The following is a 26,132-nucleotide window of genomic DNA, read 5'->3' as shown; positions in this document are numbered from 1 at the left end:
TGGCCTGATCTGGATGGACAGTCCCCTTTATAGAGGACTTCTAATCCCTGGGAGGGGCAGGCTGAGGTGACCGGCCCAGCCTCTTAACCCCTTCACGGCTGCGGCGGGCCGGCCTGCTCTGGTGCATCAGAAAAAGCTGCAGCATTTCCCCCTCCCTCCTCAGTTGCGAGAGGAGCAGAGCCACGGGCGTGAGGGTGGGGATGGGGTCAGGGCTGGTGTGAGGCTCCGAGAAGAAAGGACCGAGAACGGGGGGACTGGAGGAGTCTGCCTTTCTCTTCATGTCAAAGTTGGGGTTCATAGTCCTGACTGACATCTACATTAGAACGTTCCTCAGCTCTGCTGGGAAGGTTAGTGAAGCTGAGTTCATGTCACAGAGCATGAGGCTATGCTCCTGGGGGCCTCTAGGCTCCTCTGAACTGGCCAGGGGTAAGGGTGGGGGTGGGGGTCAGGAGTGGAGTCCGGCAGGGAAGCTGGATAACTGAAGAGAATTCTTTAGTTCTCTGGGATTAGGGGGCCTTCTCCCATTGGCTGGTTTGGGCTGGAATCTGTGGATCCTGCAGCCCTGGGACAGAATAGTTCTGCTGCGTCTGGCTTTCTCTGAGCCCGGGCTCCCTACCCCTGACCCATGCCAACACCTCCCTTTCCAAGCCCTCAGCCTGGCCTTTTACTTTTATTATTTATTTATTTGCTATATCACATGGCTTGCGGGGTTTTAGTTCCCAGACCAGGGATCGAACCCATGCCCCCTACAGTGGCAGCACGGAGTCCTAACCACTGGGCCGCCAGGAAAGTCCCAGCCTGGCCTTTTAAACAACAGGGATGGCAGGAAAGAGCTATCTTCCATGGGTAGGTTGGGAGAGGTGTTGGGGAGCTGGGAGAGGAAATCAAAGTGTGAAAGTGTTGGTCATTCAGTCATGTCCGACTCTTTGCAACCCCATGGACTGTACCCGGCCAGGCTCCTCTGTCCATGGAATTTTCCAGGCCAGAACACTGGAATGGGTTGCCATTCCCTTCTCCAGGGGATCTTTCCTACTGAAGGACCAAACCCAGGTCTCCCACATTGCAGGCTAATTCTTTACCATCTGAGCCACCAGGGAGAGGAGAAGAGAGGTTATTAATTAAATCTCAGAATCAGCTTGTACTTCATCTTTCCTAATTCATAAGGTCCTAGCAGGAAGTACTGAAGGAAGGAAATTGAGTCTTGGCTATGAAGCAGCAGGAGGGTCTAATGCCCCCTAAACTGGCTATGATCAGGACATTAAAGTCTTAAACCTTGACCCGTAGAGAAAGGTCTGGGGATGTGGGTATCTGGGGTAGCAGGGTGGTCAAGGAGAGGGAAAAGGACAAGATGGGGAAGAAAAGCTTGGAGAAAGAAATTCAGTTGTGGTCAGGCTTAGTGAGGAAGTCGGGAATCTAGTGATGGGCGCTGTGTGGTGGTGGAGAAGGCAGAATGGAACACACTGTTAGGTTTCACCATCTCCACACGGTGGCTCGTCATAGAGGCCACAAGCTGTTCCCATGAGAAGTACAGGAATCGGGAGAAGGGGATGTCATGAACAAATGACTATTCTGTGCACTTGAAATCCATAAATAACAGCAGGAGCAACAAAAGTCCTGCCTTTACCACTTTCTAGGTGGGGAAGTTATCTCCACTAGATATAAGCTCCAGGAGGGCAGGGGACTTGTCAATCTGTTCATTCTGTAAACCCTGTGCTTGACACACACTATACAGTAAATAAATATTCACTGAATAAATCAATATAAGCTCTCTCAGCCTTCTGGTTGGCTTCAGTCAACCAGGGGTGCTCACAGTGAAGGGAGGGACTCATTGTTTCACTCCTATTCATCGCTATGAGCCTGGGTTTCAGGAGTCAGAGAGCCAAAGAGGAAAGCTAGTGGGCAGATCTGTAAGACAATGAGAAGAATCCTAGGAAAGGCAAGGTAAAGACAGTCCATCCCTCACCATAGACAGTCAGGCCGTGAGCAGGTCCCAACGGTGAGCCAGCACTTGGGTCACTGGAATCGGCAAAGGAAAGCATCTTTGAGGAGTTGCATGGGACTGCAGGGGATTCCTAGGTCAACACTCCTGGGATCACCCAGGACACGCAGTGTTCAACTGGCTCTTCTTTTCTGGCTGGTTTGTTCACTTTTTTGCTATCATTCTACTTCTTTCTGTTTAAACACTATTTTTGGCCTCGCCCAGCTCGGCATGTGGGATCTTAGCTCCCCAACCAGGGACTGAACCCGTGCCCCCCCGTTATTGGACGTGTGGAGTCCAACCATTGGATCGCCAGGGATTTCCCCACTACGCCATTCTTGTGTTGGGAGTTCTTTTCGGGGGTTGGCAACAAAGTTTACTCCTGGATTCTCCACATTTCTCTCTTCTGGCTTTAATAAACCTACAAACATTTTTTAAAATAAGCACTTCTGACTGAGTCTTCGTGGCCGTGCGGGGCTCCTTGCGGCGGCCCCCCCTGCTGCGGAGCGCGGGGGCCCCGGGCGCCCGGGACCAGCGGGTGCGGCACGTGCGCGCAGCGGCGGCCGCGCCGGCCTCCAGGGCGCAGGCGCAGTAACGGCGGCGCATGCGCACGGGCTTGGTTGCTCCGGGGCGGCTCGGGGGTCTTCCCGACCAGGCAAGGCTTCTCCTGCGTTGGCAGGCGGATTCTTTACCACTGAGTCACCAGGGAAGCCTCTTGTAAACATTTTTGACGTTTTTTCCACTAGGAACTATGGAAATGGAGAAAAGGAATTTGTAAGATAACAAACCTGGGGTAGTTGCAAAGTTATTTCAAGTTTTAATGGCTTGTGATAGTAATCCCTTCTAGAGTCTCCTCTATCTCTACACTTAGATTCAGTTATTTTTGGTTACTAACCATCAGCCTTTCAACTTATTTCTGTTCCTGGGGCTCTGAGCCTATGTTTACTCCCCACGTCAGAAGACCCCACTTCTGTCCCACGGAGGTGCCGTGGGAGCATAATCCACACGACCAAGGAGCAAGTGAGTCTGTAGCCGAGCAATCTGCCTTGCTTCATTTCTGTACAGGGGTCCTGTGTGATGACTACAGCTACCTCTGAGGTTGCCTAGGACCGACTCCCTACCTTTCTGAAGCTACTCCCTAGCCACCCTGTATCCCCTGGACCCAAAGAACAACCCAAGTTTGAGTTCCATGAAAAATCTACTTTGCTGACAAATGGAGAGAGTCGTTCGGTTGCTCAGTCGTGTCTGACTCTCGCGACCCGGTGGACTGCAGCACGCCTGGCCTCCCTGTCCCTCACTGCCTCCTGGGGGGAGCAGCATGGGAATATACACACTATCATATGTGAAACGGATAGACGGTGGGAATTCTGATGTATGACTCAGTGTTCTGTGAGGGCAGAGAGGGGTGGGATGAGGTGGGAGGTGGGAGGGAGATTCAAGGAGGGTACATATGTATACCTATGGCTGATGCATGTTAATGTATGGCAGAAACCAGCACGATATTGTAAAACATTTATCCTTCAATTAGAAAGAAATAAAAAAAATAGAAACCCCAAAAATCCACTTTGTTGATCATACAGGATTGTATGAGGATAGGATGATATACACCTGAGCAATACATCCATGTTAAGTTGACTGCCTTGAAGTATAAATGAACCGATTCATGAATTAATCAGATATAAACACAATTTCATGGTTATCAAGTATGAACCATCCTCTTTAGCAATTACAGTGTGGGTAAATAGTGATGCGGTACTGAGGGGCTGGGTGACCATCCGTCTCTGCTCCCACCACGTGGAATCTCCATCCCAGCCCTGTACTTAGAATGCCAGGTCAGCATTTGACCCAGCTCCATTGTGTGGACAGTTTCAGTAGGACAAAGGCCCCAGCACAGCACAAGCTAGCCTAGCAGCCCCTTTGGCTAGCTCCTGAGGGCCCCCCTTCTCTCTCTTTCTCTGGTAATGCTTTGCTGACTGCTGACTCCTGGCAAAGTCCAGAACAATCACCAAGCTCTGAGGGCATCATCCCTCTCCCACTCATATTTAAGGGCTCCAATTAGCACTTGGATCAGGCCAGGGCCCTTGTGTGTTAGAAACAGGATAATCCAAGAAATAGAGTAAATGGTCTAGTCTACCCTGTCCTTGGAAGGACTGATGCTGAAGCTGAAAGTCCAATACTTTGGCCACCTGATTCGAAGAACTGACTCATTGGAAAAGACCCTGATGCTGGGAAAGATTGAAGGCGGGAGGACAAGGGGATGACAGAGGATGAGAGGGTTGGATGGCATCACCGACTTAAAGGACATGAGTTTGAGCAAGCTCGGGGAGTTGGGATGGACAGGGAATCCTGGCGTGCTGCATGCAGTCCATAGGGTTGCAGAGTTGGAAATGACTGAGCGACTGAACTGAACTGACCCTCTCCTTGCCTCCTTCTCTACTTTTTTTTCTGTGGAGTCAGATACAACCCAAGCCAGGCAGACCAATGCTTGCTATGGGTCAGGTCCCGTTCTAAGCACCTTTGTATCTCAGATACTGGTACTCCCTAGGATCTCACCTTCAGCTTATTCCCTACTTACTCTAGTTTACATCCTCTCCTTGGATGACTTCATCTAAGTCGTCCCCTCCCTTGAAATTTATATCCATATACCTACAGAATGTCTTTACCTACTTGGGTGTCCCTCAGATCACAAATTCAGCCTGCTCAAAACAGAATTAATTATCTTTCCCCATCCAAGCATGTTTTTCCCTGTGTATCCCCTCATTAAAATTTTTTTATTAGAGTATAGTTGCTTTATAATCTTGTGCTAGTTTCTGCTATACAATGAAGTGAATCAGCTATATGTATACATATATCCCCTCTCTCTTGGGTTTCTCTTGCCCCCCTTCCCTGGCTGTATCCTCTCATTAAGTCAGAAACCTATGAATCAAGTTTCCTCCCCCTGCCTCTCAATCCCATCTAACAATAACCACAGTTCCATCAGTTCTACTTTCTGGACAGCTGAGCCCACACCAAAGACTCCCAGAGGCTTTGGACTCTGCTTAACTGTTTCTAGTCTTATCCCCTCCAATTCACTTTCCATGTTGCTGTCAGCTCTGTGTTTGAAAAAGGACCTGTAATTTGTTATTACACTGTGTTCCCTTTAACAGCTCTTGCATTCCTGAAAAACATTCTTATCAGGGCACACATGACTCTTCATCATTCGGCATCAACTTTTCTAACTCCTCTCCTTATCTCCCGAGCATGTGACTCTGGGAATACTGTGCTTCTTGTTGTTCGTCTAACACCCACTCTATTTCATAAGCCAGTGCTTTATCCTAAGCTGGTCCCTCTAGCTTAAATGTCTTTTCCTTCTTTCTCAAGTAAAATTCTGTCTCTTCCTAATTGTTTATTATGCATGGAAATGTTCAAGAGTTAATTACTTGTCCATTAGCAATGAGGCAGATAGATTAACAGAATGAAAGTGAGTTTATCAGATAGATAGTCTGTAAAAGTGAAATAATCCAAGAGATAACAGGTAAGAAACTATTCCCTGAGCAGGGAATAAAGTGATACAGTTGTGTTCTGACAGTTGAGGCACATGGAGTGATCACTTCAGCTCTCAGGACCAGGAGGAACAGGAGAAGTCCTACAGAAACACAACTCTGGAACTTTCCTCATTATTGAGTGCTGTGTTAAGTCGATTCAGTCCTGTCCGATTCTTGGTGAGTCTATAGATGGTAGCCGGCCAGGCTCCTAGCTTGATGGGATTCTCCAGGTAAGAATTCTGGAGCGGGTCGCGATGCCCTCTTCCAAGGGATCTTCCTGACCGAGGGATCAAACCCGCATCTCCTGTCTCCTGCATTGGCAGGTGAGTTCTTTACCACTAGCGCCACCTGGGAGAGGATGACTCTGCTGAAGGAAAAGTCACCTTCACACCTGTGCTTCTGGTCTTGAAAAGAATGGAAACCTCTCTTCTCACACCCTAATAGGGATGGAAAGGCTGAGCCAGGCTGACCCCTGGTGGAAGGAATGAGATAGTGCATGCAAGAACGTGGGCACAAAACTCCCTTATGTATGCCTTCTTTCAAAAAGCGAACACTTACTCTGTTCTGAGGAGATACTGAGGCCCAGGAGCACAGAGAACAGGGGACTTACAGCCCCTCGTGGATTCACAGCCTAAGGGGTGGGCTAGTCTCTGTAAATGTCCCCTCAGCCTCACTGAGGAGAATGGAAGACCAGGTGCAAAGCCAATGCAGCAGACCAGGGGAGAAATGTGAGAGGGATTTAATAACAATCGGATATGTGAGAAGCTGGAATCAAGATTTCTGGGAGAAATATCAACAATCTCAGATACTCAGATGACACCACCTTTATGGCAGAAATCGAAGAAGAACTAAAGAGCCTCTTGATGACAGTGAAAAAGTTGGCTTGAAACTCAACATTCATAAAACTAAGATCATGGCATCTGGTCCCATCACTTCATGGCAAATAGATGGGGAAACAATGGAAACAGTGACAGACTTTATTTCCTTGGGCTCCAAAATCACTGCAGATGGTGACTGCAGTCATGAAATTAAAAGACGCTTGCTCCTTGGAAGAAAAGCTACGACCAACCTAGACAGCATATTAAAAAGCAGAGACATTACTTTGCCAACAAAGATCCATCTAGTTAAAGCTATGGTTTTTCCAGTAGTCATGTATGGATGTGAGAATTGGGCTACAAAGCAAGCTGAGTGCTGAAGAATTGATGCTTCTGAACTGTGGTGTTGGAGAAGACTCTTGAGAGTCCCTTGGACTGCAAGGAGATGCAAACAGTCCATCCTAAAGGAAATCAGTCCTGAATATTCATTTGAAAGACTGATGTTGAAGCTGAAACTCCAATACTCTGGCCACCTGATGTGAAGAACGGATTCATTGGAAAAGACCCTGATGCTGGGAAAGCTTGAAAGCAGGAGGAGAAGGGGATGACAGAGGATAAGACGGTTGGATATCATCACCGTCTCAATGGCCATGAGTTTGAGCAAGCTCCGGGAGTTGGTGATGGACAGAGAAGCCTGGCGTGCTGCAGTCCATGGGGTCGCAAAGAGTCAGAGACGACTAAGCGACTGAACTGAACTAAGAAGTGAGGGAGACAAAGAAGTCAAGGACTTCCAGGTTTCTGGCCTGGGCACCATTGTGGGTTGCACTTCACCAACTCAAGGGATAGAGGAAGAGACAGTTTGTTTAGGAAAGCAAAATTAGCTTAACCACCTTTGCTTTGCAAGCCACAGATAATGGCTTCTGGGAAGGCTCTTGCCAACAGTCCCTCATGTACTACTCAACTAGAGGCTTCTCCTTGCTTCCTGAGGATCCTATAACCACTTCAGTCACAGCACATAGTCCATGACAACGCAGCTGCCAATATTCTCATCAACCTTCCCGCTAGATTCACAGACTTTTGAAAGAAGAACTGTGCTTTGTGGGAAAAAGATGGTAGGCAGCAGTCATATCGTGTAAAACCTTGTCACAGTGCAAGGGAATTTGATGCAGGCATAGTCAAACATTTAAGTAGAGAAAAAACAAACAAAAATCAAAAGACAAAAGTAGCATGGCATGAACAGATCTGTGATTTTAAAATATCATCCTGAGGCTTCCCCGCTGGCTCAGTTATGAACAATCCACCTGCCAGTGCAGGAGATGCGGGTTTGGTCCCCGATCCGGGAAGGGCCACGTGTCGCGGAGCAGCTAAGCCTGAGCACCACAGCTACTGACCCTGTGCTCTAGAGGCCTTGAGCTGCAATAACGGAAACCCCCTCCACGAGAGAAGCCCCCGCAGTGAGGAACCGTGGCACGGGGACCACAGAGCAGCCCCTGCTCACAGCAAGCAGAGGAAAGCCCACACAGCAGTGACAACCCAGCACAGCCAGAACCAAGTGAACAGAACTTTAAAAATTCACTCTGACTGTAGCGTGGACACTGGAGGACAGTTGGGAGTCCCAGCGGGAAGTTGGGAGACCAACTTAGAGGCGGCCATATTACATTTAAAACAAGAAAGTCCCCGTTCAGGTCAAGGATGACAGTGGCCTGAACTAGGGACATCGCCACAGGCCCAGTAGTTGGAACTCTGGAATAAGAGAATAATTTTTGGTAAATTAGACGCTGAAAGATCTGAAATCCCTTTTGCGGGGGAATAGGAGGAAGATGGTGATGCCAGAATCTTGGCTGTCTGTGTGCTAATGCCAAACAAAAATAGGGAGCTGGAGTTATGGAGAAGAGTGGTTTTATTTCTTTGCCAGGCAAAGGGGGACTGCAGTAGGCTAATGCCTCAAGAACTGTCCCACTCCCCTTTCCCCCTAGCCCTCCAGTGTGTAGGAAGAGGTTATATAGTTAGGCAAGTGTATGTGATAAGAATCAAGGCAGTAAGTTGCACATGCTTCTGTCTTTGCAAAGTTTCAAAAGAGTGGGGTTGTTGACAGTAATAGGGTGTGTGCTGGTTTTAGCAACCAGTCTCCTAATCTTGATGAGCTTCTCCAGTCCCTTTAATCTTGCCTCAGGTGGTTTTGTGGCTGGTCTGCCCTTTGGAACTCAAGTCATGGAAGCTGGAGTCATGTTTACAAGAAATGGGGACAAAAAGGCCTCTGTGCCTGGGAGCCCCACAGAACCCTGGTCAGCATCAATGGGATGTTATTTGGGTGGCCAGTAGAGTGTTGAGAAGAGCCTTTATAATCCTAGAAAGCAGGGATATAGAGACTCAAGCAAATAAAAACGTTCAAAATGTAGGCCCTCCATAATCACCCACTTAACTGATCCATTCTGAACCAAAATAGTGATATTTTGGGGTAAGCTGAGAAAACCAAATATGGAGTTAAAGCTTCCCTTGCCAGCCCTGAAAACACAAAACCAACATTTATTAGTATTTATTGTTAACAACCGCCAAGTACACAGTGGTTGTTATTTGTCAAGATGTACTCTAGGGTATTCTCTCACTTAACTTTTTTACTATGGCTGACAGCTAGCCTTTTTTTTTTTTTTCCAATGAGACTATTATGGCACAGAAAAATTAAGTGGTTTGGAACTGTGGTGTTGGAGAAGACTTTTGAGGGTCCCGTGGACTGCGAGGAGATCCAACCAGTCAATCCTAAAGGAAATCAGTCCTGAATATTAATTGGAAGGACTGATGCTGAAGCTGAAGCTCCAATACTTTGGCCACCTGATGTGAAGAACTGACTCATTTGAAAAGACCCTGATGCTGGGAAAGATTGAAGGCAAGAGGAGAAGGGGACGGCAGAGGATGAGAGGGTTGGATGACATCACATACTCGATGGACATCAGTTTGAGCAAGCTGTCTGAGTTGGTGATGGGCAGGGAGGCCTGGCGTGCTGCGGTCCATGGGGTCACAGAGTCGGACACGACGGAGCGACTTAACAACCACACAGGTGGCGGGCTCGAACCCAATCATTGTTTAATTCTAGAATCTGTACTTATAACCATCTTGTTACACTTTCTAAACGCCCTATTTATTTAAAATAAGAACAGCATTCCTCTCCGCAAAAAATCCGATGAACCAACCCCCGAGGTAACAGAAACAGAGCTCATTAAGATGGCGGCTCCCTACGTCATCACACGGCGCGGCGCGCTCTCGGGCGCCACGTGCGAGGGCCGCAGGCGGGCAGGTGGAGCGGGGTCTCAGCTGGGGGCGTGCCCTGTTCATCCGCGGCACAAGATGGCGCTCCCCTTTGCACGTTCGTTGTGCCTGTGCCGCAGGGGAGCCAAACGATTGGGGGTTGCCGCCGCGGAAGCCCGCAGAGGTAGGATTCTATCCTTTTACTCTCTTTTACGTCCAAAATAGTTTCCGTCTGATATTCCTGGAGCCCGCGGGAGAAGCAGCCCCAGCCCCTTCGACTCATTCCCGTCCTCCACCTGCGTTGCAAACGCGGGACACTCTCTGGTTTCTTTAAATTACACGGTTTCTCCAGTCTGAGTTTTTCGGCTTCTCGGGCTGCCCGTACTAAAGCGCCCCCGCTCTCTTGTCCGTTCGACATTCTGACTCTAACGTGTTTCCTCGTGGTTTGTCTGCCTGTTAGACATCGGCTTGTATCCGTTCTAGAGTTCTAGCTCACGTCACCATCCAGTCTTTTTGCTCTGCCCGCAGGCATCAGTTTCAAATTGGAAGAAAAGACAGCCCACAGCAGCCTGTTACTCTTCAAAGGTGACACAGGTGTCAAATACGGCATGGTGGGATTGGAGCCCACGAAATTGGCCCTTAACGTGGAGCGCTTCCGGGAGTGGGCAGTTGTGCTGGCAGACACAGCTGTCACCAGCGGCAGGCATTACTGGGAGGTGACAGTGAAGCGCTCCCAGCAGTTCCGGATAGGAGTGGCAGATGTGGACATGTCTCGCGATAGCTGCATCGGTGTTGACGATCGTTCCTGGGTGTTCACCTATGCTCAGCGCAAGTGGCACACCATGTTGGCCAACGAGAAAGCCCCAGTTGAGGGCATGGGGCAGCCAGAGAAGGTGGGGCTGCTGCTGGAGTATGAGGCCCAGAAGCTGAGCCTGGTGGATGTGAGCCGGATTGCTGTGGTCCACACACTACAGACAGATTTCCGGGGTCCAGTGGTGCCTGCCTTTGCCCTTTGGGATGGAGAGCTGCTGACCCATTCAGGGCTTGAGGTGCCTGAAGGCCTCTAGTATGTCCATGACTGGAGTCCCTAATCACTCTCTTGGCCTGCCTCCTGCTCTAAGTGTCTGAAACCTTTTAACTGTGCCCGAAGAAACCGCTGGCTCCCAAAATTCAGTGACGGGTCCTCTGTGCAATATTTGTCATCTTCCTTTCTCCTACTTTGTGAAAGCTAGGCATATGGCCCCGCTCTCCCCTCCCCCAAACTACTGCCAGTTTCCTAGGCTACTATGAATGTACTTTCTCTGACTTGCATCCTTCACTCACTCTGCCTCCCTGTGTCCTGGTCTTTCTCAGACTGTATTCAGTCCGGGGGGGTCTTACCCTTCAGCTTTGTTTGAATTTCGTCACTGCACTACCTCTCCCTCCCTCTGCCCACATGTAACTCGTTTGTTTTGGGGGCTCTACCTAAATTTTCCCAGAGTAAATCCTTTCTACCTCTGGCTGGAGGAGTGGCACCGTGAGTGACTTGGCCCTTTCTGTATAGCATGTAGAGTTTAGGCTCTGGCTCCCTCGGGAAGTGCTTTACTGACCGTGTCAGGATGAGAACAGAGCCCTCCTTCCCTGATGCCTCAGTGTTAAGACTCAGCCTCACACAGCTGCAGGGCTCCTCACCCTGAGTCCATCTGCCTCAATCGCAGACCTCTGATAACCTGGTCATCTGTTGCAATCACTGGACCAGTTACAATCATGACCAAAGGGGAAGAGACACATGGGGGATATTGAGGGAATTAGTGCTAGAAACTTTTTTCTCCAGGCAGTCCATCTTCATTTCAGCCACAGTTTTGACTTCCAGAGCAAGGAAGGAGGCCTGAGGTGTTACACAATTCACTTGGGGGTTTGTTCAGACCCAAGCAGTTGCCCCCACTTGGCAGCGGAATACACTTAATCTAAAGCAGTATTTGGGATTGAGGAAAACCTAGTGGGGTGAGTATGTATGTGAAATATGTATTCTTTGGGCTCTGTCTGACCCTGTGGTTCCATCTTACTCTACAATACCTTTATGATGGTGATGCAGCTGGGTGGCCCTAGGGGAGAAAGAGGACTGGGTCTGGCAAAAATAATTTGTGTGATTAAAGTTTATTTGAGCACAAAATACTTCCTCTGTCTATAAAATTGCTATTAGCAGCAGCAGCACTTCTGGCCAAGGGGGAAGTCTCCAGACTACCAAAGCCCGGTACATAGCCCCCTCTTCCTCTGTGTATATACACACGTGTAGGGTGGCTAGAGCCCCCCGCTGGACACTCTCTCAGAATGGCTTCTTCGGAGAGAAGAGGGGACCTGCGTGAAGACCTGGGATGATCTGCAGTGGGCTAAGCCATTAGTCTGTACTTAGAGGAAGCCCACAGTCTTTGCAGGTAGCTCTACTGCAGGGGTCCACAAAAGGCACTTCTCTATCCTTTTTCTGCCAAGGGAACGGGGTATTTCAGCTCTTTCACAAAAAGCACTGGCCTTAGTCCTGGTCTCCACTGAAGCCGTGCGGCCCTCCGTAGCATGTTTGGTGGTTATATGTTAAGTGTGTGGCCAGCTCGTGCTTTTTCTTGGGCAGGGACCATGCATGCCCCATGCTCACACCATGCTCTCTAAGTTCTCTTTGGACAGGGCCTCCGCTGCAGCCTCGGCCCAGGTCTCAGACGGTGTGTAAGACTCCTGGTAGTCTTGCAGCAGTCTCGCCACCTCCAGGTGGTTGAACTGCACCGCATCGTCCAGGGGGGTGTTGCCCCACCTGAGAGGAACCGAGACCGCCCCGGTTACCCGCCTGACCGGTGGCCGGAGCGCAGAGGTGGGGAGGTTGCCGCCCATTTTCTGAACCGCCCCCCCCCCCCCCCCCGCAACTTTAGCTTAACCCTACTCACCTGTCCTTGACAAAAGGATTCACTTTGCAGGCCTCAATCAGGAATTTAACAACTTCAATGTGTCCTAGGAACATGGGCAGAAGGAACACGAGAGGGTACAGATCCTAATGCTGTGGTGTTAGCACGAATGCAGACACTCCACTGGAGTCTGAACTGGAAGGGGCGGGGAAGGCTTCTTCCCAGTTCTGCTCCCTGCAGCACCCAGTAACAGCCTGCACACTGGGGGCCACCCAGACAAAACTAGCTGTTGCCTCTGTAACCTTGAGGGCACACGTAATGGGGGTACTCTTGGTAGAAAAGAAAGGTCTTGGGATCTGCTTCCCCTCTTATTTTTAACCTTCAGATACCTTCAGCAGCAGCAACGTGCAGGGCGGTGCGGGAGTCATAGTCTTTCTGCTCCATATCCATGGCCGACAAGGCAAACCTAAAGGGGAGTAGAAAGTAGCTGGCGTTGCCCAGATCAGCCCGGAGTCAGTGGTGGCCTTTCTCAAGTGGGGTCAGACTGGATGAGTTCCAGAAGAAGCAAGACAGAGCTTAGGACGAGATCTGCGGACTCTGCACAGTCTGTGTTGTCCATCTGATGAGACTGCCAGCTCCTGTCAGGTAGGCGTGTGATGGTTGTGGGAACATCACTGCCTACCTGTAGGAGGTGCCCAGGACAGACTCATTGACGCTGGTAGTCCATTTGAGGCAAGGTCCTTACCGACCTCCTCGGACTCTGCTTTTATCACCCAGATTAATCACAACAGTGACTACCATTAATTAAGTTCTTATCACATGGCAGTCACTGTAAAGAGAAAACCTCCTTTAAATACAGCCTCTGACCATTCAGTCTGACTGTGAGGCTGAGGCACTTAACTATCTGGCTATGTTGACGGCTGATGAGATCTCTGACTAGGAGTACTTTTTTGTGTTCATTTGGTCAGAGTAGAAGTACCTTCGAAGAGCTGAGACATCTCCACTAGAGGCAGCAAATAACAGGTTGACCACAGTCTTGTTCTGGAAAACAAATCAGACCCACCTGAGATGAACTGTGACTTTGAACCCACCCATGCCCAGCTCTTCCCAGTCAGCCTCCCTCACGGGTTAGCCTTAGGGGTTAGCTTAGCCTAGGGTTTTACTGAAGTGTTACATAATGTTCTCTGAAACAATCTTATGAGTCCCCCCCTCCCAGGGTCTTCCTTACCCGGACTTCTCCCCCTTCGCGCCGTGGGTCTAATTTTCGAGCGCAGTGCCTCAGGTTATCGTAGTTGTGGAAATTGAAGAGAGACACCAACCTCTAGAATTGTAAGGCAAGGAGACTGTTTACTCCCTCCCTGCACTTAGGAGGAGATCAAAATTGCTTTCTCATTCAAAAATAGGAAGTACTATATGCAAAGTAACTTACTTGGCAGAAGTTGACCCCCCTGTAGCTGTTCCCCAGCTTGTCCAGTGGAGGTGACAGACACATCATGCCCATGACGTTGGGCACCACCAGGAGGACGGCTCCTGACACAGCTGATTTGGCCGGCAGGCCCACCTTAGGGACAAAGTTGGAACTGAGGATGAACCAGAGATGCCCCAACTCCGGGTTAACAAGTTAGCCAATCCCAAATGACTGCATGGGCAAGGCCACGCCCATCTCAAACTGTTGGCTTGTCAAGTACCTTTTCTTATGCCTGTCCTCCCCCGCCCTCTTAAATTTGTGGCTTCAGTAAGGAACCTATCTACTCTGTGCCTGAAGCTGTCTTAGAGCTAGGACAAAGCCTGTCAGTTAACTTACATTCTGGTGGTAGGAGGTAGACAATAAACAGGTAGACAAAAATAAAAATAAACAGGTAGACAAAGGCAAAAATAATCACAACTTAGGATAACACTGGAAAAAGAGCAGGGTGCTGTGACTGAGGATGAAGTGGGAGGGAGGGATGTATCCAGCAGAGAAGTGGGTGGTCAGAAAAGCCTCTCTGGAAGTGACCGCCTGCATGAGACCTGAAGAGTCTGCAGCCATGTGAAGGGCGGCAGAGGAGTGCTTCTGAAATTGTACCCGCCTGCGTTCAAGTGTTTGAGGGGCCTGCTGTGTTTGGCAAAGTCCCCTGAGGGTTCTCGGCCTGAATTGCCCGGCTGGAGGTTAGTGAGAGGCAGGAAGACAGGGCCACCTCTCCACCTTCAGACTCAGCGCCTCTCCTTGGCTCTGGGCCCGTGACGAATGGATGGCAGGGCCAGACGCACTCACGTGGAAGGCAAACTGGCCCGAGAAGTCGTACATGCCGCAGGAGTGCATGAGGCTGAGGGTGTTGCGGACGGCTTCGGCGCTTAGCACGCTCTCCCCGGTGATGGGGCAGATGCCGCCATTGGCCAGGGTGGCCGCCATGACGCTGCCCGATTCGCAGGTCACCTCCACGGAGCACAGCTGTGGGGACGGGGCGGAGCTGAGGTGTGGAGCGGCGTTCCTGACACCCTGACCCCTCAACAGACTGCCCTGGTGTTTCTGAAGGACCCCGGCACCCCTGGTGACCATCTCGGGGGTCACAGGAAGGAAGGCGGTCTGTCGTATTCCCTCGGCCTTGGGCGGAGTGGCGGCGTTTGCTCACCTGGAAGTAGAGATCAAGGGCAGCCATCATGTCCACCCCTTTAGGAAAGCACTGCGAGGAAGGAGAGGAGGGAGCCATCAGCAGTCCCCGTCACGCTGCCCTACCACCGGCCGCAGGGTCCCCAGGGGCCTGCTCTCCCGCCTCTCCCGGTTACCTTCTTTTCCTTCAGATAATACCCGATGGCATAATTGCGATCCCCCGTTTCCTTCTCTGACTGGAATCTGAAGCAGATGCCCGGTTTAGTAGTTGACATTTGAAAGATGGGTGTGAGGAGAAGGGGGAAAATACCTTCCCTGAGCGAGAAAACTAGATGGCACACGTCAAGCTAAGTCAGCCCTTTCACAGATTCTCCCAGCGGCACTGGAGGAAGTGTCTGAGCCTACGCCAGCGCCGGGCCCAGCGTTATGGGGAAAAACACAACCAAACGCCATGGTGTGGTCACCTAGCCTCGGAAAACGGCGTTTTGGGCCTCGTGAAGCTTGGCAAGAAAGGGCCCAGGTGCAGACTCTCACGCTGTCTTTCACATTAAGTACTAAACAGAAATGGAACAAATTCTTTTACAAAGCAAACAAACGTCGAGGATGGGGCAGGCAGGAAGCTGGGAGGTCAGAGTTCCCCTGGGATCCCTTCCTCCTAACATTCTCTCTGTCCTCCTCCTTGATTCACCATGTCCCCCCACGGCGCCCCCCAGCAGGTGGGGGAACACACTCAGAACACCCCCACACACATTTAGCCAGTCCTGTGGACAGGGCCTTACGTGGCATTGCTGAAACCCATGTATTCATTCCCAGCCATTTTGTTCAGATATTGCAAGACCTGGAAGAGAAGAGGGCGCATGGGAGGCACCACATGCATGAGGACCCCTAGTGAACACACACAGGCTTCTGGGAGCCTCAGGCCTTATCCCAGCAGGGAGTCTGAAGGGCTTCTTCCTCCCTGACACCAGATGCCCACACTTCTGGAAATAAGGCTTCCAGTACGGGCTGGTGCACCATCAAAGTGGGGTTAAAGCCAGGCACTGGGGCAGCTGGAATGGACACCTTGCCACGGAGAAGAGCAGCCAGGGGCTGAGCAGCGAGGGAACTTACAAAGTCAAACTTTTCTGCTATGTTACAGTCCATCTGCAAGGCAATGAAAAGAGCTGTCAGTGTTCTAAGCCTAGGAGGCTGACAGGGCAGCCCAGAAGGACCTAGCGGAGACAAACTGTTAGACTGATTTTGCTACTCAGCATGTGTTGCGTTGTACAATGGCTTTTTTTTTTAAACTGAGAGTTTCTGTATCCATGTCTACGTAGTGATTTTAAAAACCATTTAGAGTTTATGATCAAGTAATGAGCCCAGGTACTTTCACCCCATCTGTGGGCCTCACCCGTCCCTGAGTTTCACTCCCATCTCCATTCTCAACGCCAGTCCTCATCCCTCACTGCCAGTTCCATGTTCCTGCTTCCCATCCCGTCCCCAAGCCCCGCCCCTCCTCCTGCGCCCCATCCTCATTGCTTATGCCCCTGCTGGAGCCTTACTCTCCTATCCCTGACGCCCACAGCCATCTCCAAGGCTGGAGTGAGCGATGGGAAAGGGAGGAGGGTGTGTGTGGCAAACACTGTAATTCTCAACTGTATAAACTGTATTGATAATTGAAGTAAAGTGAAAGATTTTAGCTGAGGGTCACGTCACTAGGGCCTGTTTAGATGGGAACGGGATGGGGCAGGTCCCAGATACAGGGTTGTAGACAGAGTGATCCCAGAGCAAGGGGAGAGCCTGGTCCCCGCCCCAAACCTCCAATTGCTTCCTGTCTGTGTCAACTACAGTGTCAACACAGCAGGAACTCTGACACCCGGGTCCCTGGGGGAGGGCTCCTAACACCACCTTCCTGGGGAGGGGCTGTGATTGGCTCTGGATTGTTGCTGCCCACGCTGCTCTCAGGTTCTTGCTCAAGCCCTGGGAGGCCTACAGCTGACAGGCTGGCCTGACATCCTTGCTCAAGGCCAGCTCACAGCTCCAGGTGACGTGAATAGCTGCCCTGGTCTGGCCATTCACCCTTCTTTCCTTGTGTCCCTCACCCAGAAGTGGCCAATCAGTACCCAGAAGAGCTGTCCTCCCCTTGTGTCTGGCATTTGGCCCGTGGTCCTAGGCTGGGGTCAGGACCTGCTGTCTTCTCTCTGGGCCAGGAAGCTCTGGGCTCCAGACTCAGGGGTGGGGGCAGGGATACAGTTCCTCTTACTAATGTCCTCGGCATAATTTATGAGTCCCTGCTGTGTCTTCACTGCCCCCTGGGCACCCTCAAAGGAAGCAAGGCCCCACCAGTCTCCCTGGAGAGACAGGCAGATATAAAGGAGAGCTAGAGAGCAGTGCCTTCCAGAAGCCCAGGTAGCACTGACCTTGATCAGGGAGCTCACGACAATGGCGCCAGCATTGACCATGGGGTTATGGGGGATTCCTGGGGAAGCACAAACCACCCAGAGTCTTATCAGCCCGAGTGAAACCTTTACAGCCTGCCCACTCTGCAGGGTAGATGGGAAAGGGTTCTTTGCTGGGGAGGACGGCGTGACAGAGCTGGGCAGGAAGGCCAGAGGACTTCCCTGGTGGCCCAGTGGTACAGAATCCCCCCACCAATGCAGGGGGCACGGGCTGGATCCCCGGTCCAGGAAGACTGCACATGTCACAAGGTAACCAAGGCCGTGCGCTGCAATTCCTGAGCCCGAGCGCTGCTGCTGCTGAAGACGGGGTGCCCCAGGGCCCGTGCTCCGCAAGGGAAGCCACCGCCCTGAGGACAGCGCACCGCAGCTGGAGCAGCCCCACCGCCACGCTGGGGAAAGTCAGCACAGCAGGGAGGACCCACTGCAGCCAAAGAGAAAAAAAGGAAGGGCAAAGCAGCACAAGCCCTTGGGAGAGGGCTGGGACAGGAAGGGGCAGCTGTGAGTCTGGTCTGGGCCCAGGGGGTGCTCACCTTCCTCATTGAGGGAGAGCGTGTTGTAGCGCAGGCCGCTGGGCTCCTTGCCCACGAACCTGTGCACGTAGTCCGTGCCCAGGGTGCTTATGGAGATGGCGTAGGTGAGGGGCTTCACGCAGGACTGCAGGCAGAAGGGGACCTTCGTGTGGCCCACGGAATGCCTGGGGGCAGACGGGCCGTGACGGGCTGGCCCCTGCCCTGCACCGGCGCCCGCGCCCGCCCTCGCCCGCTCCTCACCGCTGGCCATCCACGGTGCACAGCGAGACGCCCCACAGGCCCGGGTTTGACTTGGCCAGCTGAGGGATGTAGGCTGCCACCTGGGTAGGGGCGGGTAGGGAAAACAGACAGAATGGAGAAACGGACATGGAGGGGGGAACAGAGCTGAGGGTCAGATCAGGAGAATCTTTTAGATAAGAGCTAAAATTCCGACTTCTGCAGGACAAGAGGGTTCCCTCATTCCTGGTGTTCCTAGAGACACCGAAGCCTTAAGTCCTAGGCCTTACCCTTCTGCAGACCCACTCCTATAGAGATATCAGTCAAGCGCATAAAAGGTATTAATACAAAGAGAATACTGGGTTAGCTTTCCTTTCTCTTCTTAGGCTCAACAACCCTATAGTCTCTTTCAAAGTTCTATTGAACCCTTATGTCAGTTGTCTCCATAAAAACATCAGATTCCCTCACTTGCTCTAGAAATCACAGGTAAAAATACATAAAGCCCCTGTCCCCCACTTTTAGAGGTTCTGCTTCTCATCTCTTGTCAGTTGGGTTTCCAGCGCCAGGAAATCCCCGAGAAGCAAGGTATGCCTGGCCCAGCACCCTGGCCCTCACCTCGCCTCCAGTGAGCTCTTTGGCATCCTCAAAGATGCGGTCCACGTGGCTCGTGAACTCCTCAAAATCAGGAATGACAAACTTCTTCCGGAAGGCCTGAGTCAGTAACACAATGTTGCTGCTCACACACCTGGATCCCAGACACGACTGGGTTAGAGGGCTGGAGAGACACGGCTGTGACTCATGTGAGGCATGGGGCTTGGGAATAAAACGTGTGAGTGTGAGTGGTCGTGGTTTGGGACCAACAGCTGTGTCCCCTTTGGTCTATCACTGGATCTTTCTGGGTCTTGTTTCTATGCCTCTAAAATGAGGGGCTGTAATGACAGGGAAAGATATTCCAAGACATAATGTCCTGGGATGGGAGGAACAAAAAAACATGAATAATCTGTATAGTAGGTCAGTTTTATATTTTAAATCTTAAATGTTTACATGTGCATATGGATATGCATAGAACATTACCTAGAAGATACCTACTAATCTGTTTACTTCTGGAAAAAGGGACTGGGATCGGGGAGAGAGGGAAAAGAGAACATGTATTTCTCTGTTGTTTGAATTTTTTATATAAGTATAGGCATATTCACGTGTTGCTTGTGTAACCAGTAAATAATAACATTAAGTGAGGGGTTGACTTGAATCCCTAGGATCCCTCCCGGCTGTTAAAGTCTGTGTCCCCAGAACAGTTTTGAGAGGGGGTGCCCATGTTTCCTGGGCCCTCACTTTCGGAAAAGATCTCGGTCCAAGAGGCCACCACTGTTGGACTCTCGAACCATGCGGCGCATGAGGCTCATGCAGTCCCGGAGCCGGGGATCTGACGTCTGCAGTCCGGTGGCCTTCAGCGCCTTCCGGGGAAAGAAGCCTGGTAAGGTCAACTACAAGGACAACAGTCCAATCCTAATCATTTTCCACAATAGATAACAATGAACTCAACCCTAGCTACTGCAACAGGTGGAACAAACGGGTTTTCAGACTAAGAAAGGATGGAGTATAACAATTTTGAAGGCTAACATGGGTTTCCTGCCCTTTTTCATCAAGGCAGCTGGTTTCTGAACCCCAGAAACCCCTGGTTTCTGTCCCCTAGCTGGGACAGCCTAGGCTATCTGCTATCATCAGCTGTTTTTCATCCTCATAATGAAGCCGCCCATTAGCTGCCTTGTACCTGTCCTACCTTCCTTTTCCCAGTTTCCAGAGATCCTAAGGGACTAGTATCCTGAGCAGGTGGAGAGGAACTTACAGTGGTGAACTTGTGGATGGGGATTCGTTCCTGTCCCTCAGCAACCGTGTAGAAGAGCAGGTCACCCAGACGGGACAGCATGCCACTCTCTGAAGAGTCACTGTTTGGAGGCAGAGATGGGGAGGGGGACAGGAGCCTGAGAACTGCCCCCTGCTCCTCCTGCTCGCACAAGGGCTGATCAGCAGGGAGGCGTCCTTGGTCTACACCCCCTCCCTGAACCATCTGATCTATCCCTATAATTCTAACCTTCACCTTTGTCCTGTTCTCCAGCTTTCTTTTGTTCCTAAACTTCAGACATATGTTTCTAGTTGCCTCCTAAATAATTGCATTTCTAGATGTACCATAGCACTGCAAACTCAGCATGTCCAAGTCTGAGGTCATCTTGCCTGTCTCCCTCCCTCTGCTCCTCCTCTTGTGCTTCCCATTTGGATTAACAGTGTTACCACTTACCCACGGGCCAAGCTGGAAACGTGGAATCATTTGGAGGATCCCCATACCTTACACCCATAACCAAACCTGGATGAATCTATCAAATCCACACGCTTTTCTTCTCTCCCCCTCTGCTGGAATAGGGTAGTAGAAAGTACAGAAAGTAGAAAGTATTGCCTCATAATAGCTGTGTGATCTTAATATGGATAGTAAGTCAGGTTATTTAATACAGCTGAACCTGCTTCCTCATCTCTAAAAGAAGGGTTTAATACCTATTTCACATGGGTAATGTGAGGTTTAATTTCAACGACATTCCATGAAAAACTATCTTTCACAAAGTAGATGCTCAGTGGCTCCTTGTTTGTCCATTACACATTCTCTTGCAACCCACTGTTCACAATGTGACAGTTATCTTTCTAACACTCAAATATTATTTCTTTAATCAGACCTTTGATAGCTCCCTAGTACCTACAAAGTAAGTTCTATTTCTTGGTATGGCATTAAAGGTTCTTTAAAACCTGCCAACATTCCTTTCCTACTTTCTACCATGCCCCCACACTCCAGTTATGCCAGGAGTAATATTAAATAAAAGAAGCAAGCTGAAGAACACTGTTTATACTACGTTTACACTATGGTATTATAGTATGTATTACTATATATTATGGTACAGGTAATGAATACGGGGCCCCCAAAGGGGCTAAGGCACTGTCAGGATTCCTGGCCTTTGCTGTGTATACTGAAACTTCTGCATGGAAAGACCTTCTCCTCCTTCACCCGCTCATCCTGCTCATCCTACAAGGTCCATATCAAATGTTATTAACTCTGTAAAGGCTTCCCCAGACCCCTAGATTTTGCTTATGCTGCTGGTATGACACAACATACCATCTTATTGACAATCGTCCCTGCTCTACTGTCTTGTCTTCTTGGGTTTTTTTGGAGACAGGGCTGGGCCAGGCAGCATTCGGGATGTTAGTTCCCCTACCAGAGATACCAACATATATTTGTTGATATTTGCATAGAATATCTCTAGAAGGTTGTACAAGATATCAATGAAAGATGTCTCTGCGGAGCAAAATTTCCTAAGAATTTACTCTAAGACATAATTGAACAACTGCATAAGAATATGTAGTAACCAAACTGGAGATTGGTTAAATAAATTAGGATATCTCAATACAACGGAATCTTACAATGACAAAACAGCAGCCATTAAAAGGACAATATCATGCATGCACACATTAAATCAGATTAAAAGCTGTTTATAAATGGGATAGGCTATCAAAGAATAGGAACACTATGATCCTACTTTTGTTAAATTTTTATATATCCATATATAGCATATAGTATATATGTGGATATAAATCATGGATTTATACTGAATACAGATATATGGTTACCTCTAATATTGGGACCTTAATTTTTTCCTTGATACTATATTTACCTTGTTTTTCTTTAATAATCAGAAATAAAGCTAAATATTAAAAAACAAAACAATAACCTGAATTACAGGGCTTTTCCTCTTGGCTGCCCTCCTTCTCCACCAAGAACATGTTCCTCTCATGGTGCCACCTTCCCAGAGCCCATGCCCCTCCATGCCCTCAACTCCTGCCCAAAGGAGGGTCAGTCCAAGGCCTTTACCAAGAAGTCTCTGGGCGCACAGGCAGCAATAGGTAGGAGAATCAAGTTTCCTAAGAACACTTCCAACTGTAAATCAAATACTCCAGTTAAACACACACACACCACTTCTATTACCTGAGCCACAGGATAAGGAAGGAGGTGTGTGTGTGCAGGAACCAGGGATGTCTCTTGCTCCCCATCCCACAGAAAATGTGAGGGTGAGGGAGATTAAACCTTTTCTCTATCCCACAACTGTTTCTCTCAAGGTGATTATTTGGGAAAAGTTTGGATGGAGAGTAGACCGGGAGACAGAAGGTTTATTCTTTACAGTTTAAACATTCTGTGTCTCCTTGAAAAGAGGCTGATGTATAGCATAGTAACAATTCTTACCAATAATAAATTGTTTAGTTGCTAACTCTTGTCTGACTCTTTTGCAACTCCATGGACTGTAGCCAGGCAGGCTCGCCTGTCCATGGAATTTCCCAGGCAACAATATTGGAGTGGGTTGCATTTCCTTCTCCAGGGGATCTTCCCCACCCAGGGACAGAACCGGAGTCTCCTGCACTGGCCGGTGGATTCTTCACCACTGAGCCATCAAGGGTAAATAGATAAAGCTTATTGCATGTTACCTGTCCAAGACAGGGGGCTTCCTGGGTGGATCAGACGGTAAAGAATCTGCCTGCAAAGTGGGAGACCTGAGTTTGATCCCTGGGTTGGGAAGACCCCCTGGAGAAGGGAATGGCTACCCACTCCAGTATTCTGGCCTGGAGAATTCAACTGACAGTCCAGGACAGGAAATCCAGTGGTGGCGAGGTAGAGGACAGAGTGGTCTGTCTGGTTCCTTTAATTATAGTGTGCATGTCTTTATGATTGCCATCAATAGATGTCAATGACAGGGAAGTTGGTTCATTTCTTATTTTTGCTATAAAAGAGCATGGGCTACCTGCATAGTGTCTGTGTTGGCTTCTGGGGATGACAAAATTTCCTGCTCAGTCTGTTTCTGCGTGCGGAAGACAAGAGGCTCATCCACCAAATGTTCCCGGGTTGTGGGGGAGCGAGGTTCAGCCTCGAGGGCTGAGTGAGAGACCAAAGGAAGGAAACACCTTAAATCAGGGAGCCGCCTCAGCAGCACGTTTAATGCTGCTGGATCTGGTTTGGGAGATCTGCGTCTTATGCTCTTCCCCTCCATTACAGATTTTCCTCCTTCAAAAACCAATCGGAGAACCACCCTTATTCTAGATTAGGGAGTCCTGATGACGCACACAACACATACCCAGAGGACACACGCACGTATCTGCGTACCAATAACACTTGAGCATCACACATTACATGCCGAAACACAGACAGGCCACACACAGATCCAAGTACACCAGGACACGAGGCAGGCTGTTCCACACCCACGCATCCCCGAAAATACACACGAGGATCAGGGGGAAAAGGAGGGTGAGGATGGGCAGTGCTCACACTGCACTCAGACACGTGCACCAAGCAACACTCCGCGCCCACCAGCATTCCCAATTAAGTACGCACCTTGGATAGGCACCATCCCGAGCGCCGACCTGCCCAAAAGCCCTCCCGGGCGGACGGCGCGTTACCGCCCGAGCGTGGCGGACCCAAAGCCCCAAATCTAAAGGAAAAGGCATCGCAGGCCAGTAAGCGAGGAGAGGAGAAGGGAGATGGGAATAGGACTCGGAAGCTAGCGGGAGCCGCAGTGGGAGTGGGAGCGAGCCTGTCCCTTGCCCCTGTCCCGCGAGTCTTACTGGTCCTGGTGCTGCGTCTGGAGGCTGTGCGGCGTCTCCCTGCCCTGCGCCGCGGCCTCGCTGAGGTGGTGCCGGGCGCCCCAGCCAAGGAGAGGGTTCTGGCTCAGGTGACCCCAGCCTCCCCGCCGGCAGTGACTGCCGGCCCTGCTCAGCGAATTCTGTAGAGCCTTGACGGAGCGCATCCCCCCAGCTTGCCGCCCGCTCGGCCAGAGCGCCCAGGCCGTGTGAGAGGTGGTTGGAGCGAGGGGCGGAAGAATCGCAGACCAGGTGGAGAGCGCTCAGTGATGGAGCGCAGTGGAGAGGAGAGGCCGGTGGGTGGGGTTGGCGCAGGAGGAGGGGCCGGTCTCTACAAGGCTCGGACAGGGCCAGGCGCACCCAATCCCCCCGACACAGGCATCGCGGAGGCGCGCGCGGGCGCAGAGTACCTGGCGGGGGGCGTCTACCCGCGGGTGAGAAGGGGGCGGTGCTCGAGAGTTGGGATGGACAATGCCCAGGTCCAATCATTGAGAAAGTTAGAAAAAAAAAACCAACTTGGGGGCGGAGATAAGATGAGGCTACCCAATGAAAGCAAGGCGGCGGGCCGTCCATAAAGGCGGACGGATTCCTCCGCGCCCCCGCCCGCTGCGGATAGCGGTACCTGCGGGCGCTGAGGGCGGGAAAGCCGAAGCGGGGGCAGTTGCGAGGGCCAAGGACGCGGTGGCGGTCAGGACGATGGAAGTCTCGGGGAGAGGGGAGAGCGGTACCCCTTTCCACTCGGATAAGAGTGAGCCCTGTTCAAGAGGCCTCTTAAGTGACCTTCGACATTCGAAGGCCAGAACCCGCCCTCGTAGTGCGGCATCGAGGCTGAACGCCGAGTCTCCAGCACGTGGTGTTGGTGAGTGAGGACTCAGATGGCTGGAAATTACCCGGGCTGCAAACAGCCCGCAGCACTTAAGTGAGATCAGTGGGCGGAGGAAAGAGCCCCCTAGGTTGCTAGGGTGCCTGGGTTTTCGTTTTATCTCTACTACTTAGTGGCTGTTTAAGATTTAGGTGTCTTTAATTCCGAGCTCTTAAACATTTTATAAACCGTTAGGTGCTCCCAAAATTTTATTTTATTCGATTGCTTGCCTCTGTATTCCTCACGGTTAGAAAAGATGTACAAAAACAATTTTGAAAACTAAGCGCATTCAGAAATTTTATCATTTGCAACAAGGAGAGCATTCGCCTGTATCATGACAGCATTTAGTAGAAGCTCATGGAAATAATAACTCTTATGGTGTGTCAACCACTTTATATAGTCTCCCTCCTTACCAGAGACCTAAAGAATATCTGTTATTAGTCCCATTTTGAAGATGAGGAAACTAAGACTCAGACATTAAGATTTTTCTTTGACTCAGATAACCCCTCTAACAGGTACCAGGATTGGGAATCAGACTCAAGTCTCCTACCTCAAGGCCCGCTCCATCGTGCAGCCCTTACCAAATTTAACCATTGAATTATCCCAGGAAATGACCTCTTTCCTGAAGGAAGATTTGACCAGGATGATACACTACTAAGAGTTGGTTAGAGGCTCACTGTATCACAGAATGTCACTAGCTTTCCTTTTTGTTTTTGGATTAAAATGAGCATCAAGGGTAACTGTGGGAAAAGAAATATCAAAACCATACCCTGGTGTGTTCTGTGGAAAGGCAGTTCTCCTTTGGCTTGGTTACGGTTGGAATGTTTAGTTTGAAACCAAGCAGAGTGACCTTTCCTTTTTGTTTTTTCTCTGCTGTCGTCGTCGTTCCTTAACTGTCCCATCCCTTCTCCTTTAGGTAGGACTCTAACTCAGCGACTCCAGCATACCCTGACTGCCTTACTAATGACTTTGCCCATTACTTCTTTTTTTATTATTATTTTTAATTGGAGGATAATTGCCTTACATTGTTGCCTATTGATTCTTTAAGAAAGTTCTGGGTCTTAATACTTAGTGTAAACTTGAGCCACCATTGATTTTTCCAAATGTAGTAGGCTAATTTTATCCTTATTTCACAGGAATGTTATTTCTCTGAAGCTTTTTGAGCTGTCAAGAAAAAGATGACATGCGTCAGGGCATTTCTAAGCATTACCCAGAAGGTATTTGCTTCTTTTTATTTCCTAGCCCCTGCTCTTTTGAATTAGCTTTAATGATAATCAGTAATAAGTTCCTCACTCTCTTTCTCCCTGGTTCTCTCAGATAGTGGAAACTGCTGGGGCAGTGAAAAAAATCTACTGGTAGAAGGGGAGGTTCTTTTCATAGAGACTTTGGACTCTGCATAGAG

The 26,132-nt window shown here is 50.0% G+C and overlaps 2 protein-coding genes across 3 annotated transcripts; one reads left to right on the top strand and one right to left on the bottom strand.

Moving 5' to 3' along the window:
• The first annotated feature begins 9,405 nt into the window (after window positions 1–9,405).
• SPRYD4 (SPRY domain containing 4) lies at window positions 9,406–11,714 on the top strand. The gene is made up of 2 exons (XM_043889883.1): window positions 9,406–9,744; window positions 10,089–11,714. The coding sequence occupies exons 1-2, from the start codon at window positions 9,537–9,539 to the stop codon at window positions 10,625–10,627; spliced, it is 747 nt and encodes a 248-aa protein (XP_043745818.1). The 5' UTR covers window positions 9,406–9,536; the 3' UTR covers window positions 10,628–11,714.
• On the bottom strand, window positions 11,678–24,268 carry GLS2 (glutaminase 2). 2 transcript variants are annotated; one of them, XM_043889871.1, is made up of 18 exons: window positions 23,624–24,268; window positions 20,051–20,150; window positions 19,537–19,658; window positions 18,820–18,949; window positions 18,229–18,308; window positions 17,989–18,152; window positions 17,420–17,478; window positions 16,131–16,163; window positions 15,800–15,858; window positions 15,197–15,263; window positions 15,043–15,093; window positions 14,685–14,861; window positions 13,860–13,991; window positions 13,659–13,751; window positions 13,410–13,471; window positions 12,820–12,896; window positions 12,473–12,536; window positions 11,678–12,342 (listed from the first exon to the last, which is right to left on the bottom strand). In XM_043889871.1, the coding sequence occupies exons 1-18, from the start codon at window positions 23,734–23,736 to the stop codon at window positions 12,186–12,188; spliced, it is 1,740 nt and encodes a 579-aa protein (XP_043745806.1). In that variant the 5' UTR covers window positions 23,737–24,268; the 3' UTR covers window positions 11,678–12,185. The 2 variants fall into 2 exon arrangements, with proteins under 2 accessions (XP_043745806.1, XP_043745799.1); XM_043889864.1 differs by having other exon boundaries at window positions 23,854–24,252.
• Between the last annotated feature and the right edge of the window lie 1,864 nt (window positions 24,269–26,132).

This window comes from Cervus elaphus, chromosome 3, assembly GCF_910594005.1.
Source record: "Cervus elaphus chromosome 3, mCerEla1.1, whole genome shotgun sequence".
NCBI lineage: Eukaryota > Metazoa > Chordata > Mammalia > Artiodactyla > Cervidae > Cervus > Cervus elaphus.
Note: the sequence above shows the minus strand (reverse complement) of the source record. Positions and strands in the feature narration are given on the sequence as shown.

Excerpts from the sequence above, each read along its gene's own strand:
- SPRYD4 (XM_043889883.1), top strand. The coding sequence starts at position 9,537 with ATGGCGGCTCCCTACGTCATCACACGGCGCGGCGCGCTCTCGGGCGCC. Across the intron at positions 9,745-10,088 it reads CGCCGCGGAAGCCCGCAGAG|GCATCAGTTTCAAATTGGAA; the intron begins GTAGGATTCTAT and ends CTCTGCCCGCAG.
- GLS2 (XM_043889864.1), bottom strand. The coding sequence starts at position 24,035 with ATGCGCTCCGTCAAGGCTCTACAGAATTCGCTGAGCAGGGCCGGCAGT. Across the intron at positions 18,153-18,228 it reads TGCACCGTGGATGGCCAGCG|GCATTCCGTGGGCCACACGA; the intron begins GTGAGGAGCGGG and ends GTCTGCCCCCAG. Across the intron at positions 16,164-17,419 it reads TCGTGAGCTCCCTGATCAAG|ATGGACTGTAACATAGCAGA; the intron begins GTCAGTGCTACC and ends ATTGCCTTGCAG.